Source organism: Gouania willdenowi, chromosome 18, assembly GCF_900634775.1.
Source record: "Gouania willdenowi chromosome 18, fGouWil2.1, whole genome shotgun sequence".
Classification (NCBI taxonomy): Eukaryota; Metazoa; Chordata; class Actinopteri; order Blenniiformes; family Gobiesocidae; genus Gouania; species Gouania willdenowi.
In genome coordinates, this window is record NC_041061.1 from 6,365,094 (window position 1) to 6,381,925 (window position 16,832).

The 16,832-nt window shown below is 36.3% G+C and overlaps 2 protein-coding genes and 2 pseudogenes across 2 annotated transcripts; 1 reads left to right on the forward strand and 3 right to left on the reverse strand.

Moving 5' to 3' along the window:
• Window positions 1–527: 527 nt before the first annotated feature.
• LOC114480914 (uncharacterized) lies at window positions 528–704 on the reverse strand (annotated as a pseudogene).
• Window positions 705–1,406: 702 nt separating this feature from the next.
• LOC114480913 (uncharacterized) lies at window positions 1,407–1,636 on the reverse strand (annotated as a pseudogene).
• A 992-nt stretch (window positions 1,637–2,628) lies between these two features.
• Window positions 2,629–5,637, reverse strand: cxcl19 (chemokine (C-X-C motif) ligand 19). Its single transcript, XM_028474454.1, has 3 exons — window positions 5,499–5,637; window positions 4,116–4,251; window positions 2,629–2,924 (listed from the first exon to the last, which is right to left on the reverse strand). The coding sequence occupies exons 1-3, from the start codon at window positions 5,548–5,550 to the stop codon at window positions 2,825–2,827; spliced, it is 288 nt and encodes a 95-aa protein (XP_028330255.1). The 5' UTR covers window positions 5,551–5,637; the 3' UTR covers window positions 2,629–2,824.
• A 2,946-nt stretch (window positions 5,638–8,583) lies between these two features.
• LOC114480027 (uncharacterized) lies at window positions 8,584–16,524 on the forward strand. Its single transcript, XM_028473809.1, has 10 exons — window positions 8,584–8,938; window positions 9,099–10,532; window positions 10,609–10,833; window positions 11,695–11,919; window positions 11,991–12,045; window positions 12,125–12,271; window positions 13,620–13,682; window positions 13,997–14,173; window positions 15,110–15,292; window positions 15,768–16,524. The coding sequence occupies exons 1-10, from the start codon at window positions 8,924–8,926 to the stop codon at window positions 16,124–16,126; spliced, it is 2,883 nt and encodes a 960-aa protein (XP_028329610.1). The 5' UTR covers window positions 8,584–8,923; the 3' UTR covers window positions 16,127–16,524.
• The last annotated feature ends 308 nt before the right edge of the window (window positions 16,525–16,832 follow it).

Genomic DNA, 16,832 nt, shown 5'->3' on the forward strand with positions numbered 1-16,832 from the left:
ATTCGGACAACTTTTTTCCAGGAAATTGGATCTCCTGACATGTTTCGACTGCCAACTGTCAGTCCTCCTCAGAGGAGATTGCTTTGATGTATCCCTACGAGTTCTTTCATAAGGAAAGCAGCAAAGCATCTACTGAATGATTGTTATTCATATGGATAAAAGAAAGGAACCTCTGTCTGTCTGTGTGTGTGTGTTCCTCAAATATCTCAGCGAATCAGACTCAGATTGAGCCGAGACTTTCAACATGGCTGCTGCTTGGTTCAAGGGTGTGCATTGTTGAATTTGCTTGGACTGCAATAATACCGTTAATGAATTAATTCATAAAATTGTCTTAAATGCAGCTTCTTTTTTTTTAGACTTTCACAAAATAATCCGAGGTAAAACTCACTAAAACACCTAAAGTTCATCAATTAGATGTTTAATCAACCTTAGATATATCTATTTTTTTTATCTAGTTCCACTTTTAAACACTGTTTTTTTTATTATGTCCTACGTTATTATACATGTTGATTTAACATTATTCCACTCCCATTCTAAATGTACTCCGCCCCTCAGAGCGCGATAAAACATACTTGAACAGTCATCAATAGTCGATTCACTTCACACTCAAGGAAGAGTACCATCGCCTCACCATCGCGGGTAGTGAGAACAGATACTTTAGTTAAACATTCCTCAAGTCAATAACTATAGAAAAGCCAGTTTTTGACGGCGTTTTCGCATCTCTCATTGGTGGACACGCAGGCACGTGACAGATCCGCTAATGCTAATGTAAGGAAAATAAATTAAAAAAAATACTCACTCTAGTAAAAATAAAAAGTGATTTATTATCAATAAAATCAACATTATAATCAATATTATATTAGAATATTACATTCTCAAACTACGGTATGCCTAAACCTAATTGTATTTCAATAATTAGTTATTAAAATTTTTGCTCAGGAAAAATATGAAATTGTCAGTCAGTCTTATTGTTTTAACGTCCAAAGACCCTTAATAAACCAATTTATTGTTGCAAAGTATTACATGTAAAAATAAATGTACCCTTTACTTTCATTAGACAGTTTTTCTTATTTCTTCCTTTTGTTTCCTTATTTTTAAACTAATTGAATTGTATAATATTTATTATTTTTATAGATAGTATTGTTGTTTTTGCTGTATACACACATATATACATATATATACAATTTACTGAAATTGAAACATACTGAATATAATATGGCTCAGCCTTCTCTAAATAAGTATTCTTTAGCATTAACTGCTAATTAAGTACTAAATAACACACAAATAAGTTTAATATAATATATTGCAATAATTTACTCATGTGTTTAACTAATGTAATAACTTTAATTCCGCTCCGAAATAATCTTAATCCAGTTAAATTGGTTTTGATATCACATTATTCCACGACCACTCTGAATGTACTCTGCCCCTCAAAGAACGAATAAACGCATTTGAACGGTCATCAATGATCGATTGATCAAATTTAATCGTCCAATCGATCCGCATCGCATTTAGGGCATAGTACTAAGAACTCGTCATCGTGGGTAGTTCACCTCTCTCATGGTACTTACTATATTTACACTTTTAACACCAAACTATCCGCAGTAACTCTGTGTACAGTGTGTAGTTAAATGTACTTTAGTATTTCTCTTTTTAAAAAAAGCCAGTTTTTGCTGGAAATCATCTTTTGAAGACAGATTTTGAAAACACCCACAACTCCCTTCGGTATCACGTGGCGTTTCCGCCTCTCTCATTGGTGGACACTTGAACACGTGACAGATCTGCTTTTTTAAAAAAAAAAAAAAAAAAAGGTGAAAAAGATAATAAATATTCAGTTTCGGCCGAAATTTATAGACCTGTTTCACCTACTTGGTTCTTAAACTAAACATCGTTTTTAATTATTTAGTAAATGTCACTAAAAACGATAAAATACGCACATTAATATTAAATCCGTAGCCAGCTTTACAACAGTGTGCTGTAGTTTTGTCGTCCGACTCCAAACGGTGTCGTAGAAAAGTTCCTATCTACAGAAAAACACTTTTAAAAATTCGTAAAACAATATATTTTGTCTTTAAAATGAAAATAAAAATAAAACGTAATTTATTATCAATAAAATCAATATTATATTAGAATATTACATTCTCAAACTACGGTATGCCTAAACCTAATTGTAATTCAATAATTAATTATTAAAATCTTTGCTCAGGAAAAATATGAAATTGTCAGTCAGTCTTATTGTTTTAACGTCCAAAGCCCCTTAATAAACCATTTTATTGTTGCAAAGTATTACATGTAAAAATAAATGTGCTCTTTACTTTCATTACAGTTTTTCTTATTTCTTCATTTTGTTTTCTTGTTTTTAAACTAATTGAATTGTACAATAATAATTATTATTATGTTGGAACGGTACATTTAATATACCGTTAATGGACATTTGGATAAATGTTTGTTTTGTAAGTGGTATTGTTGTATTTTGTGTTTACTGTTGAAATGTATGTGTTCAGTTTGTCATTATTTGTTTTACAGTAAAGTTGTTTGGGAGAAAAAATACTTTATTGTAAAATACACATCACTGCGGACTACATAGAAACACACTCAGGATGAAAAGTAACACAACAATGGCCATCAAAATACTTTTGCATCACAAAACTTGTAAAAAGCACAAATTTAAGCATTTATAACAAAGTAGGCAATATGTTTAATGTGCTACATTCATGCTTTTAGCTGGTCACACAATCTTCATACAAATAACTTTCATATTCATCTCACAAATTCATGAACACATAATAATCCGCTTGGAAACAGTCGACAAATGCAGATTTAATCAAACTTGCTTTTGTTTCTGCAGAACAAACTGGACCAGTCTTTTCACCCATGAGGACCGAGGATTCAGACAAACCTTGGCTCCGTTCGCCAGGCCAGCTCTGAGAACAAATGCAGAGGTCAGATTGACTCCAGGGGTAAAATGTGTTCATATTTGAGAATAATAGGAGGGTTAATTGTGACTGTAACTAGAATAAACCACTTTAAAATCATAGTACTCTTGTCATCTGTCCTTGGAACTGTTCAACTAAAAGATCCGGGAAGAATGTAGAGAAAAACCTTATACCAGATATGGGCAACTGGTGGCCCGGGGGCCACATGTGGCCATAGGTCTAGTTTTGTGAAGCCCCAAAAACAAATCCACAAAAATTGTATTTCAAAGAAGTTGGAAGAAATATAAAGCCCGACATAAAACACAAAATAACTTCCAAAACACACAGATCGACAGCAAAATGCACAAAGTACACACAAAAAAAAAAACATGCACAAAATGACTCATAAAACACAAAATGACAACAAAAGCAGACACAACGACCACTTACACAAACAAAATGACAATGAAAACACGAACAACAACAACACATTATAGAATAGCTCCATAGACACAGAAAATGTCAACCAACATGCACCACATTTTACAGGAAAACACAACAAAAAACAACAAATACAAAAAAAGACTCCAAAAATGCACAAATCGACAACAAAAATACAGAAAATAACAGAAAAATGCACAAAATTACAACAAGAACAAAAAAAAAAACAAACAAAAAACACACACACACATAATGACTGAAAACTGACAAAACCACAGACAAAGACATAAATAAAAAAGAAAGGGTCTATTTGTAAGGTTGCCCTACAGACAACCCCCGGTGCCATTTTAAAGCAGATCTGTGCAATTTTCAATTGCTAAATACAAATAGGTCCCAGAATGCTGCCTTGGGGGACCCCTGCTGGACACTTGAGGTGTGGCGATTTGTTGACAGATGGTTACACGTTGTTGTCTGTCAGATAAGTATGATTTGAACCAGATCACATTGGTGTCTTGTGAAAAATTGAATATGGACAGTTTTAAAAGAAAGGAGTTTATCGTGATTTACAGCCTCTTTATCAAGAAGACCTTTGATCTTCTCCACAAACATACAATTTACAGTCTCTGTTGAGTGATTATTACGAAAACCAAATTGCATAGGGTGTAGAGATTTGTGTTCAGATGTTCATTCAATTGTTTATCCACCCACATTTCAGAAATGTTAGCAATGGAGGGGTTAGTTAGTGACTCAGTGACTTACATGATTTCAGTCTCTGGGCAGTGTGGCCCCTCAGGGACCACTTTGATGCTCCTCAGGTTGTCTGGAGGGATGATCCTGGACTCCAGCTGAGCACAGCGACAGCGGCTGTTGTAGTCTCTGTTGATGGGGGGCATACCTGGTCCACACAGACACACAACCACGACACAACACTTTCAAAACCATGTGTTCAGTTTTGATTTATCAGTTCAATGCAGAATCTTATCAAAACAAAAAGAAACATGTGAATCATCACTTTCTCCTTTTCTAACCATCAACACTGAACTTCCTCCTTTTGTGTTCTTGCTGGTGTCAGCATTAACATTTAAAGTCATCATGAAACTAACCGGGTCTGGTGATTAAACACTTACGAAAGAAAAGTCAGAAAGTGAAGTTCTTCACAGAATTACTCAGGTTTCCTGTTATCATTCCAAGAATAATCCTCTCATTTTAATTTAACTTCACCAAATCATACTTAACTTAATCAAATTGAACTCAAATAAAGTAGAATTTACCTAAAGTAAAATAAATTTAACTTGATTAATCTAACATAACATTAAAATTTTATGTAATTAACTCAATTTAAATTAAATTAATTATAATTAATTAATTAATTGTTCCAAAAAAATAAAATAGGATAAACACAGAAAACAAAAAGTAAACAAAATGATTTAAAAACAAACAAAATGACTGAAAAAAGCAGACAAATACACAAAACAATAAAAAAAAATACACAAAATGATAAAACAACAAAACAAACACAAAAAACAAAACAAAAAAATAAACAAAATCACCCAAAAATACACAAAATGAAAGATAAATACACACAAAAAGACAGAAAAAAGAAAACAAATACACAAAATGACAAAAACAACCAAGACAATAAACACAAAAATTAAACAAAATGACAAAAAATACACAAAACGACAGAAAAAAACTGAAAAAAGTATAAAACAAATATAAAAATACACAAAACAAATATAAAAATAGACAAGATGAAAGAGAAATACACACAAAATGACAGAAAAAAACAACAAATACACAAAACAATAAGAAATATCCAAATTGACAAAACACATATTAACAGAAAAATACATAAAGTAAATATAAAAATACACAAAATGACAGGGAAATACACGCAAAGTGACAGAAAAAAAGAACAGACAAATACACAAAACAATGGAAATATACACAAAATGACAAAAACAAACAAAAGGACAGAAAAATATACATAAAAACTGAAAAATACATCATGAAACCCACACAGAGCCTTTGTTGTTTCCTGTATTAATGCTCAGATTGATAAAAAAAAATGCTGACATGAATGTTGATAATGTAACCCTCAGATCACCTGTTTGTCAAGCTACCTGTAGAGTTGCTTCTTACCGTTGATGGCGGCACACATGATGCTGATCACCATGACGACAAAGAGCTTCATCTTGTCCAGACTTCTCTCTGCGATGCTCGTATCGTATCGTACACAGGCTGATGTGTTTATCTGAGCCTCTCTTCACTGCTGCATTTATACTCACACAGGATCATGTGCTTCTTATGATTATGGGAAACACAAAAACCAGTGTGTGTGTGTGTTGGTTTCACATTGGTGCGTTCACGTGCTGCAGCAGAAGGTATAGTCATGGGACGGTGTGTTCAGGGAACCTGTGCTGAGGTTCAGACATGGTGTGTTTATGGAACAGGAAGGGGTCAGTGGTGTGTCTGTGGTCAGACAGGGGCCTCAGCTCTTATCGCTTTGTCTAAATCAGAGGAACCGCTGCCTTCTGAGATAATGAAACAATCATCAGATTCATCTCAGCGACAGAGTTGTAGTGTTTGGGAAGATTAGATTTTACTGCTACTCGGAAACAAACAATAAAGCTGATTTTTTAAAGGGTCAGCGTCCAATTACACTGATTAGATTACATTCTTGCTTTAATGAGAGCGAACCTGGCTTTGGTTATTTGTGTATTTACTGTTTAACGTTTGTTGCTCTAATATTTTGTCCAACTAATTTTGGTCCTGGACCAAGTTTGATTTCAAGACTGGACCAAACATAATTCCTGCACGACATGTGACTGAGAAGGGCAAAACACATTTGCAAATACCACAACAAATTTACATTTTTTTGAGCAAAAGACTTTTACAAATACCACAACAAATTTACATTTTTGAAAACAAATGTATATAATTATTAAACAAAAATTACAAATAGTAAAACACTTACACAAATACCACAACAAATTACATTTTTTGAGCACAACACTTTTATAAATACCACAACAAATGTACAATTTTGAAAACAGATATACATAATTATCTAAAAAAAATAAAAAATTACAAATAGTATATCACTTTTACTAATGCCACAACAAGAAATTGAAGTAATCAGCTTCAAAAAATGACAAATAGCAAAACACACTGCACATTGTCGTGTAAACGTGTTTCCATATTTGTTTTGTTTGTTTTTACCTTTTGGAAAAGTGTTTTGCTATTATTATTATTATTATTATTATTATTATTATTATTTTTATTATTATTATTTTTTAGCTCATGTACATTTGTTGTGGAATTTGTAAAAGTGTTTTTATAGTTTATTTTTTAGATTACTATGAAAATTTGTTTTCAAAAACATTAATTTGTTGTGGTATTTGTAAATGTTTGGCACTTCTCAGCCACCGTACAAACACGAGCATCATTTACAGCCAATCAGGAGGATTGTTGGTAACTAAATCAGGTATTGTAATATTTTATATCGGTCCAGTCGTCATTAACCCTTTAACACCTGTAGAATATTAAAATCTCTGCCTGTATAATTGTATCTAATTTTGTCTATAAAATGGTCAGTAAATGTCCTGTTAAGACCCATTTTTCCAGAACACTCTATCAAATTTTAAATATATTTCAGTTTTACCAGTGCAATAACAAAAGTGTGTGTGTTTTTTTTTTAGATTTAGTAGGAAATTTGGACAGAAATTTAAAATCTAAAATGAAAAAATGCACAATAAAAGCTCAAACCTCCACCAAATCTCCTCTTTGTCAGATATTGGCAGTTATCTGGTTCAATGACCCTGATCATGGTACAATTACAAACCGAGACACACATTTTTAAAAATTTTGCCAATGATGAAAGACCAGAATTTTTGGAGATTTGAAACCAATCCTGAATCAGTTTCTTGATCCAGATCTCCTCCAAATTCTAATGGAATCTTCCAACGACTTAAGGTTCATCTTTGCTTAAAATTTCATGAAGTGTTTTTGATGTAATCCTGCTAACAGACAAACAAGCAAATGAATAAACACAAGTGAAAATATTCTCTTTATGGCAGAGGTAATAAAAACATTTGAGTCCATGTCTCTAAATGTGCAAAAACAGGTCTTTTTTTTTTTTAAAGTACAGAACTATTTGGCTCTCCAGCCAATAGATAAGAATACGTATTCTATGCTTTGGCAAAATGGAGACAAAAGGAGTCAAAAATGGTCAATTTATAATTCAGCATCTATTGAATTATGAATTATTAGATGTGTTTAGCGTAAAAACCATTAGCAAAATAATAGTCAGAAAGAAAACAGAGAAATTTCATCAGCCAGTCAAAGCTGAAGCATCAAATTTGTTTTCCTGAATGCCAATATGCACTAAAAACATTTATATCTGAGTTTGGTTCTGTTTTTGCTTGTGTCGATTTATTTTATTGCAGTGTTTTGTTCATTTGTGTAACCATAGGTGGAAAGATTACTGATATATCCTATTTAAGTAGAAGTACTGCTACTTGATTGAAGTACAAGTAAGGTCTACAGAAAATACTCAACTATAAATCAAAAGTAGCTCATTTAAATAGTACTTTAAAAGTTACTAGTTACTTTTTTTGGGTCATTTCTTTTCTTTATCGTTTCACAATGTCCGTTGATCATTTTAAAATAAAAAATACAAATTTTCTCAGTAACGGTTGGGTGTAGAATAGTAACAAATTACTTTATTTCTTTTAAAACGTACTAAAGTACAAGTAAAATTACTGATTTAGAAATATACTCAAAAAAGTACAAGTACCCATAAAAGAAACTCAATTACAGGAACGTGAGTACCTGTAATCCATTACTTTCACCTCCGTTTGTTTGCACATTAAAGTTTTAAGCAGAAGTGAGAATGCTTTTGTAACTGCACAAAATGAACAATATCAGGTTTCTCGTAAAAACATTAAACGCAAAAGTGCCCTTTCAAAAGCAACAAACCAGATGTATTTACTTTGTCGGTATAAAATGTTAAGCTAAAAATGATACTAAAGAAAGAGCCGTTTGGGAGCCGGCTCTTCTTTAGGGTCAAAGTGTCAAATCAACCGGTTTTCAGAGAAGAGCCAAACTTCCCGTCATAGATTCCAAACCTAGTGGTGGAATTTGCTGATGCGTCACCATTTATCTGAAGTCATGCAGAGGATTTTCAAGTCTTGCAACAACAACGGCATTGTTGATTGACAGATGAAATACGAGGAAGCAGATAAAGTTTAAGAGACAAGAGAAACAGCATGAGTAAACATTCAAGCATTGCTCACGGACAAAGAGAAAGATTAAATCAAGACAGTCTTCCAGAAAACATAATGTTGAGGCGGAGGCGACTGTAGCGTTGTGGAGGAAATCGAAGACCACACTTAAAAATCTGCTTCAGGGAAAAAGACGATGAGACTACTTGTTGGGAATGAATTCACCATTCTTTGGTCACACTTGTTTTCAGTTTAGATCGTGACAGAGTTTTAGAAAGAAGAGAACACGCTGTTTGTCTACCTTCAAAGGATTTATCTGTCATTGCGACTCCTCGCAGGTCCATGGATCTCACACAGGTAAGAAAACTACTCAAGATTCCTGTCAATAATATGATCAGACCAGTTTGAAATGCAACAAAATAGATATGCAAATACTTCTGCTGTCCTTATTGCTCTAAACGTTTAGCATTTCACATTACACTAGCCATATTTTTAATTTCTATCCATTTTCTTTTAGACCGACGAGTCTTTTGAGAAGACTCTCCCGCTTGATATTTTTCTGCTGAATTACCTTAAAGACAAGCCCAAAGCATTCAGTGTGTTGCAAAATCAACTCTCTTCAATCGGCTGCACAGCGGAGTTGAAGTTGGATGAAGAAAGGGCAGTGGTTAAAGGCATCAAGAAGAACTCTGAAGGAGCTACAGCTTGCATTCCGGATGTTAACCAGATCCTCGTCGATCTTTCTGAAAACTACACCGTTCATTATGTGACTGAGCCGAAACAGATAAAAAAGCTGCTGCAAGACGTTCCCATTGAAACTGATGATTTGAAAGTGTACACAGAGCGAGGCCAAGTTGTGATTGTGGGGGAAGTTGAAGCCGTGAAAGAGAAATTAGCAGATTTGCAGAAGAACTTGCTGTTCCGTAAGGAACTGGTCATCTCGGAGAAGTACAAACTCATGGAAGAAGAGTTTAATCGAGAAATGCTTGCACGTTACCCGGAGGTTAAAACAACCAGGGTTGGTAGTTCGATTGTCCTGGAAGGCTCGGACAGGGAGGTGCAGGCGGGAGCTGCAAAGCTTCTACAACTTTTCCTGCAGATACAAGAGCGGAGGATTCAGCTTCCTCCAAATTTAGTAGCGTTCATGGACTCCAGCGGTGCCGTCCCAAAGTACCAGGCTCGCTTCTGCCAGACCCTGAGACATCCTGTTTCTTTTGAGGTTGGGCCGGACCTCGTTCTGTCCAGTTTGTCTTCAGACGCCATAGCGGTGGCCGAGGCAGCCATTCTGCGAGACCTGAAAGAGGAAGTCATCACTCTGCAGGGTGACACAGCAGCATCCACAGACTTTAACAAAGTAAAAGAACTTTTGATCAAAGCCAAAAACGAAGCCAACCGCGATGAGCTCAAAGTGGAAATTGCCTTCATTCCAGCGTCGAGTGGAAACACAGAGACCAAAGTACGATTGGTGGGCTACAGCAAAGAAGTGCAGAAGCTGAAGGAGACTCTTCAAGACTTCCAGAAGAAACAGTTCTCGACACAAGAAATCTTCAACCTATCTCATCCTGAACTGGTTAACTATTCTGATAAAAACTTAGACTTGACTGGCATGAATCGGTCGGGAGAACATGTCATGGCAGATTTAGATGGAGATCTATCCAATTTAACTAAAGACCACTTGGTTATTACGGGTCCTGGGGTGCAATTTTACTTTGATAGTGATGGCAAAAAAGACAAAGCGAGTATTGAGCGTACATGTAAAGTTCTAATCAAGGAGTGTATTCAAGATCTCCTTCAAAATACTGCACCAGTGTCCGATTTGTACGATAATATAAACAATGGAAACAGCCAATACACAATGCCTAAAAGCACCTGGCAAAAGACAAGTGCAACTACAAACCCACTCAACAAAACAAAGCTGGAGATCAAGTTTGGCAAATTGGTGGATGAAGAGGTGAGCGGGTGTTAACATGTTTCCTACATTCATTAAATAAAGAAATCTTCTTAAGATCTGCCATATTTTTCCATAGGTGGATGTTCTAGTGGTTCCCATGATCTCCAGAAGAGTGTCTTTTTTAACCCCTTACGGAAAACAACTGCACGAAGCTGCCCAGAAACACCTGCAGAAGAACCTAATGACAAAGAAGACTCCTGGAAACATCATGTCCATCGATGCACCGCCTAGTTTGAACAGCACTAAAATCTTCTTCATTGAGTGCCAACAATGGGACGGGCCCAAGGGCCGCAGCTTGCAGGCGAGTTTAACTCGTGAAAATGTAGAGAAGAGTACAATAGAAATGTCATTACAGACATAGGATAGAGCAACCGTTATTTCCTTGGGCAAGGCACTTTACCCACATTGCCTCATATGAATGGGTATGAATTATGCATGATTATTGGTGGTGATCAGGGGTGCCCAAGGGCAGCTGTAGCTACAATGTAGCTTACCACCACCTGGCTGATGTGACTAACTGGTGTGAATTAATAATGGTTTCTGTAACATGCTTTGAGTCTCCTAAGAAAAAACATATAAATACAAGCTACTATTATCATTATTATTATTATAAATCAACAGTCCAAAGCATAAAAATAAAAAAGCTCATGTTTCATTTAAGTGTTTGTTAAAGTTCGATAAACATCCCTCCGATTAGTTGAGTTGATTGATCACTGGCACCTTTTTTGATCAATTGCGTACCTTGTAGGAAAAGAGGAATTCTATTTGCTAAAAATGCTACCAACCATTATTACTCTGAGCAAATTCAATGAAACCTAACATCCAGACATGCAACTTTTAGGCCATAGCAACTGTGAGTATTTCAGTTAAATAGTAGCTTTCTTGAAATGTGATACATATACATTACAGTGCGACATATAATCTGGAAAATACGCTACTGCAGGATTCTGTAAATTGTAGTTAATAACCAGTGTAATGAAGGCAAATGCAATTCATTCAGAATCTCATGTATGTATTTTTCTAATTACCCCATTGTGATAAATAATTTTTTTTCTGATTCTGATATTAATCCCTTATCTGGAGCTTTTGATTTGATAAAACTGATTGATTAAATACAACTAAATCCTCTAATAAATGTTTTTACTTCATTTAAATTCCACAGGGGCTTCGAGACGGGCTGAAAAAGTGCTTTAACCTTTGCATACGAGAGGGTTACACATCAGTAGCTCTGCCGGTCATCGGCCTCGAGGAGGCACTCAAGTTCCCCTCACAAAAAGCAATTCAGGTTCTGAGAGATGAACTCATGCTGTTTGGCTCATATGGTAACTGCGGCGCTCTCTCCTCCATCCACATCGTCATAAACCCAGACTGCCAAGATTCAGAGACGGTAAGAAATACAAAACTTCATTATATCAGCATAAAGTTTGCGGATGAACTCTGACGAAAAGTTCTTAACAGTTTTACAAAGATCTCTACAGGAACCTCAGTATGAACCTGACCTTTAGAGACCAAGGTAAAGACTTTCAGTGTTTAAATTACAGTGTATCCATGAGTATCATTGATTGTCTAATGAAACAATGTCATTTGTTCAGAGATCTTTGAATCTGTCAGCAGCGACCTAGTGAACATCACAGCATGTGTGGATGGCGGAGTAAACCTACAGCTGGTATTTGGCAGCATCGTTGATGAATCTACAGATGTTGTGGTGAACACCACAGACTTTGCTAATTTTCAGACTGGTATGAGCTCATGACCTGTTGTTTTTCTACTTTTAGGTTAAAGCTGCTGGAGATGATAAAGTACATGTTTTTAAGCTCTACCTATATTTCACCCGAAAGTTGTTCTTATTGACTACTGATGCCCCAAAAACTCTGCCAATGTGCTATTTCTGGTATTTTCATGGATTGGTAGTTGTTGACAAAACCGATGTTGATATTTTGCCTTTTCCATAACACCTGAATACAGCCAAAATAGTTGTGACGTAATATTGTGAGGAACCTTTAGCTCTTACTGCATCGATTCACAACTGAGTGTGCCGGGGTTTAGAATCAGCACCTCCAAATCCGAGTCTATGGTCCTACTGCAGGTTTGGGTTGAGGTCCTGCCCCAAGTGGAGGAGTTCAAGTACCTTGGGGTCTTGTTCACAAGTGAGAAAAGGATGGAGCGAGAGATTGACACGTGGATTGGTGCGGCATCTGCTTTGATGCAGTCTTAACCAATTCGTTGTGGTCCAGTAGGTTTACCGATTTACCAATCTTTGTTCTTACCCTCACCTATGGTCATGAGCTGTGGGTCATAACCGAAAAAAAAACATGGTGGGTCCAAATGGCCGAAATGAGTTATCTCTGGAGGGTGGCTGGGCTCTCCCTTAGAGATAGGGAAAGAGATAGTCATCTGGTAGGGGCTCGGAGTAAAGCCGCTGCTCCTCCGCACTGAGAAGAGCCAGATGAGGTGGCTCAGGCACCTATTTAGGAAGGCCCCGGTAGCCGCTCTCATGAGGCGTTCAGGGCATGTACCTCTGGAAGAACTGGAAGACCTGGAAGACTCAGTACGCCCTACGTCTCTCGGCTGGCCTGGAAAAACCTCGGGATCCCCCGGGAAGAGATGGAAGAAGTGGCCGAGGAAAGGGAAGTCTGGGCTTCCCTGCTGAAGATGCTGCCCTATAACCCGACTAAAGATAAGTGGGAGGAAATGAATAGACTGGATAGGATGGACGACATTGTTATCGGTGGAGTCAATAACGATCTAACGAGTGGCAATTCCTACCTTTTTAAGTAAATTCTCCAGTTTTTTGGAAGAAGTACCTTTGATTTATTGATCTAGGAGGCCAACATTATGATTTTATCGGTATTGTAAAATAAAATCTTAGTTATCGCCCCCCAGCAGCTTTAACAAATCCTGTATCCACTCGTCTTTCAACTGTTTCTTTTCTACAGCAGACAGGAACTGTACAGAAAGCTTGAGCATGGATTTCAAACTCCCAATGGAGACTTTAAAACAGTTTGTTTTCTGAACACTTTTCTAGTTACCAACTACACTACAATGTAAAGGTTAGAAAGAAAATATTGGTTTTTATGCCATTTACAGCTGGTGTGTGCAAGGAAATTCTGGCTGTGGCTGGACCAGCAGTGGAGGCAGAACTCAGAAAAGGTGAGGAAGACAAAAAATCCAAACTTTCACTAAACATTTTTAAATTCAATTTGAAACTCATAATGCTCATACAGAGTTCAAAGTCGAATAAAAGCTTGGGTATTTTTCCAATCTGAGTTTTTTTTGGTCCTTTTCTTTTTTCTCCTAAATATCGTATCGACTAAACCAATATGACATCATGAACTCAGTGTGTCATTTCACCTTGAGCATAAACTCATTGTTTCTACCAATTAATACTCCTTTTCCATCGACTTAAACTAACCTAACTTTAGCTCCTTCTCATTTGTCTTAAAAGCTCTGTTTTTATTTTACAGCCAACGTGATCCGAGGCCACATCTTCCAAACAGAGCCTGGATCGTTCCCTTGTAAATCCATTTTTCACGTCAATGGAGAAAAAGAAACAGAAGTTATTGAGGATTTGGTTTGTGGCATCATTGGACGCTGTGACAGACTGGGATACAAGTCTGTGGCTATTCCCGCCATCTGTACTGGTATGTGCTTCAACCGTCTCCGCTACCAGTATACCTTTACCAGTCGATGCAAGCTGAGCTTTTGCTGGTTGAACAAAACGACACACGTAATGGGATGTTTTAACAAGGGTTACACACACTGTGATGTCATTTGTGTGTTTTTGGTGCCACGTTGCGTATTTTTGCTATCATTTGTATGGTTTTGGAAGAATTGTCGGGGTTTTTGGAGTTGTTCTATGCTTTTTGTGGAGTCATTTTCTCTATTTTTCTGTCATTTTCTTTGTTTTTGGAGTCATTTTCTCTATTTTTCTGTCATTTTCTTTGTTTTTGGAGTCATTTTCTGTATTATTCTGTCATTTTGTTGGTTGGTTTGCTGTAATTTCTATGGTTTTGGGGAATATAGGTTTTTTGTCATTGCTTTGTGCTTTTTTTTTTTTAAGTCATTTTCTGTATTATTCTGTTATTTTCTTTATTTTTAGAGTCATTTTCTTAAATTTTCTCTCATTTTGTTTGTTTTGACTATTTTGGCTGTCATTTTTATGGTTTTGGAGTTATTTTCTATATTGTTTTGTGCTTTTTGTTGAATCATTTTCTGTATTTTTCTGTCATTTTGTTTATTTTGATTATTTGTGCTGTCATTTCTATGGTTTTGAAGAATTTTTTTTTGTCGGGGGGGGGGTTAGAATTGTTTTGTGCTTTTTGTTAAGCAAATTTATGTTTTTTTTTTTGTCATTTTGTTTATTTTGACTATATTGTCTGTCATTTCTATGGCTTTGGAGGAAATTTCCGAATTGTTTTGTGCTTTTTGTTAAGTCGTATTGTGTATTTTTCAATCATTTTGTTTGTTTTTGGCATCTTTTTGGGACCTGCTTTGCCTTAGTCTGATATAGAGTTACCAGTTAACATACATTAAAATGTCCTCTTCAGTTTCTTATTCCAACAATTATTCTTGTGCAGGTCAAGGAGGGTTGGATCCGGATGTTGTGGCAAATACCATCCTCCAAGCCATCAAAAAGTCCCTCCTGTCTGGGCCCCTGCAGGACCTCACCCACATCCGCCTCGTTCTGTTTAAGATGAACGTCTTCATGGCGTTTAAAAAGAACGCAATAAGAATATTCCATTCAGCTGCATTCAAAACAGGTGATTCCGCTTCTGTCCTCAATGACCCCACATCAGTGGAATTCTTCACTGACAGTTTTCGCTTCTTCTTTCCAGTGTTTTGTGCTTTTTGTTGAGTCATTTTCTGTATTTTTCTGTAACTATGTTAGTTTTTTTCAGTATTTTTTGTATTTTTCTGTCACTTTGTTAGTTTTTTTTAGTATTTTTCTGTGACTTTGTTAGTTTTTTTTAGTAATTTTTTGTATTTTTCTGTCACTTTGTTAGTTTTTTTGGTTCTTTTCTGTATTTTTCTGCCATTTTCTTTGTTTTTACTCTTTTTGTCTGTCATTTCTATGGTTTTGAAGGAATTATCAGGATTGTTTTGTGCTTTTTGTTGAATCATTTTCTGTATTTTGCTGTCATTTTCTTTGCTTTTACTATTTTTTCATTCATTTCTGTGGTTTTGGAGGAATTTTATGGGTTTGTGAAATACTTTTGTGCTTCTTTATCTTAACAGTAGTAGATCAGCCCTCATCATTCCTTCCTCCCTCGTTTGCAACATTCGATCCGTCCACCCTTCGCAGCAGCTCATCGATACAACAGACCACCTTCACAGTCACGGGGAGTCGCAGAGACGTCGATGAGGCCATGTCCAAACTGAAACAGCTGTATCAGGCTCAGTGCTGCTCACAGACCTTCAGACACGAGGAGCTCCAGGACCTCCCACCTGACGACAGGACCTTCTTAAAGCAGCTGGTGCAGGTTCTGGGTGTCCACGTAGAGGAAGACCCCAGTGGGCAAGGGAGGTGGACGGTGAGCGGGTTGAAAGATGCGGTTCAGCAGGTGATGGATGTGATTCAAAAACGTAGCAATTAAATCTGGCATTGAAGCAGGGCTGGGGTCAATTACATCTTTCAGTTACAATTGCGTTTTCAATTACAATTACAGTGACCGGCATTTTTTCTGATTACAATTAAATTACAATAGTTTTTTATCCTCAGAAAGTCAATTAGTTATGTTCTCAATTACTAAACTTTGTCTTGTGTTAGCTTTCTGTTAGCATCTCTGATGATAACGGCTCCTAAATCAGTAGTTTATATTCAAAGTTATTGAAAAAGTTCTACTAAATGAATTATGTCAAGTTGTTGAAACATGTTCTTCCTTTTTGAGTTACTTTAAGATTTTTTGAGTAAATGGAACTATGTTTGTTTATAAGTAAGTATAACTTAAAAACACAACTTAAAGGTGCAGTCCGCAACTCTCAGATCCCTCCCTCCCCCTCCCTCCCCGCTGCTCTCTTGCCCTGCCTCCAAAATTTCCAAAGTCCCTCCCTCAGAGGAGCTAACAAGCTCACGTCAGTCCGACAGCAACATCACAGTAATATAACATGCTCTGTTAAAATAATATAACTGCAGCGCTTCTCTCTCTCAATGTGCACACAGTTACACCAACCTCGCAGCAACAGCAGCAACAACACAGTGTCACTTACAGCAGACACACGGACGTTGCTGCGCACACAAACAACACATGCACCTCAGAGTTCTGGTGTAACAATTACAAATCAAACATAATGTAAAAAAAG

Bases quoted from the DNA above. Each gene is read 5' to 3' on its own strand.
- cxcl19 (XM_028474454.1), bottom strand. From the start codon at position 5,550: ATGAAGCTCTTTGTCGTCATGGTGATCAGCATCATGTGTGCCGCCATC. The intron at 4,252-5,498 runs GTAAGAAGCAAC...TGTGTGGACCAG, and splicing joins CATGTGTGCCGCCATCAACG to GTATGCCCCCCATCAACAGA. The intron at 2,925-4,115 runs GTAAGTCACTGA...ATTTGTTCTCAG, and splicing joins TGCCCAGAGACTGAAATCAT to AGCTGGCCTGGCGAACGGAG.
- LOC114480027 (XM_028473809.1), top strand. The intron at 10,533-10,608 runs GTGAGCGGGTGT...ATTTTTCCATAG, and splicing joins GCAAATTGGTGGATGAAGAG to GTGGATGTTCTAGTGGTTCC. The intron at 10,834-11,694 runs GCGAGTTTAACT...TAAATTCCACAG, and splicing joins CCAAGGGCCGCAGCTTGCAG to GGGCTTCGAGACGGGCTGAA.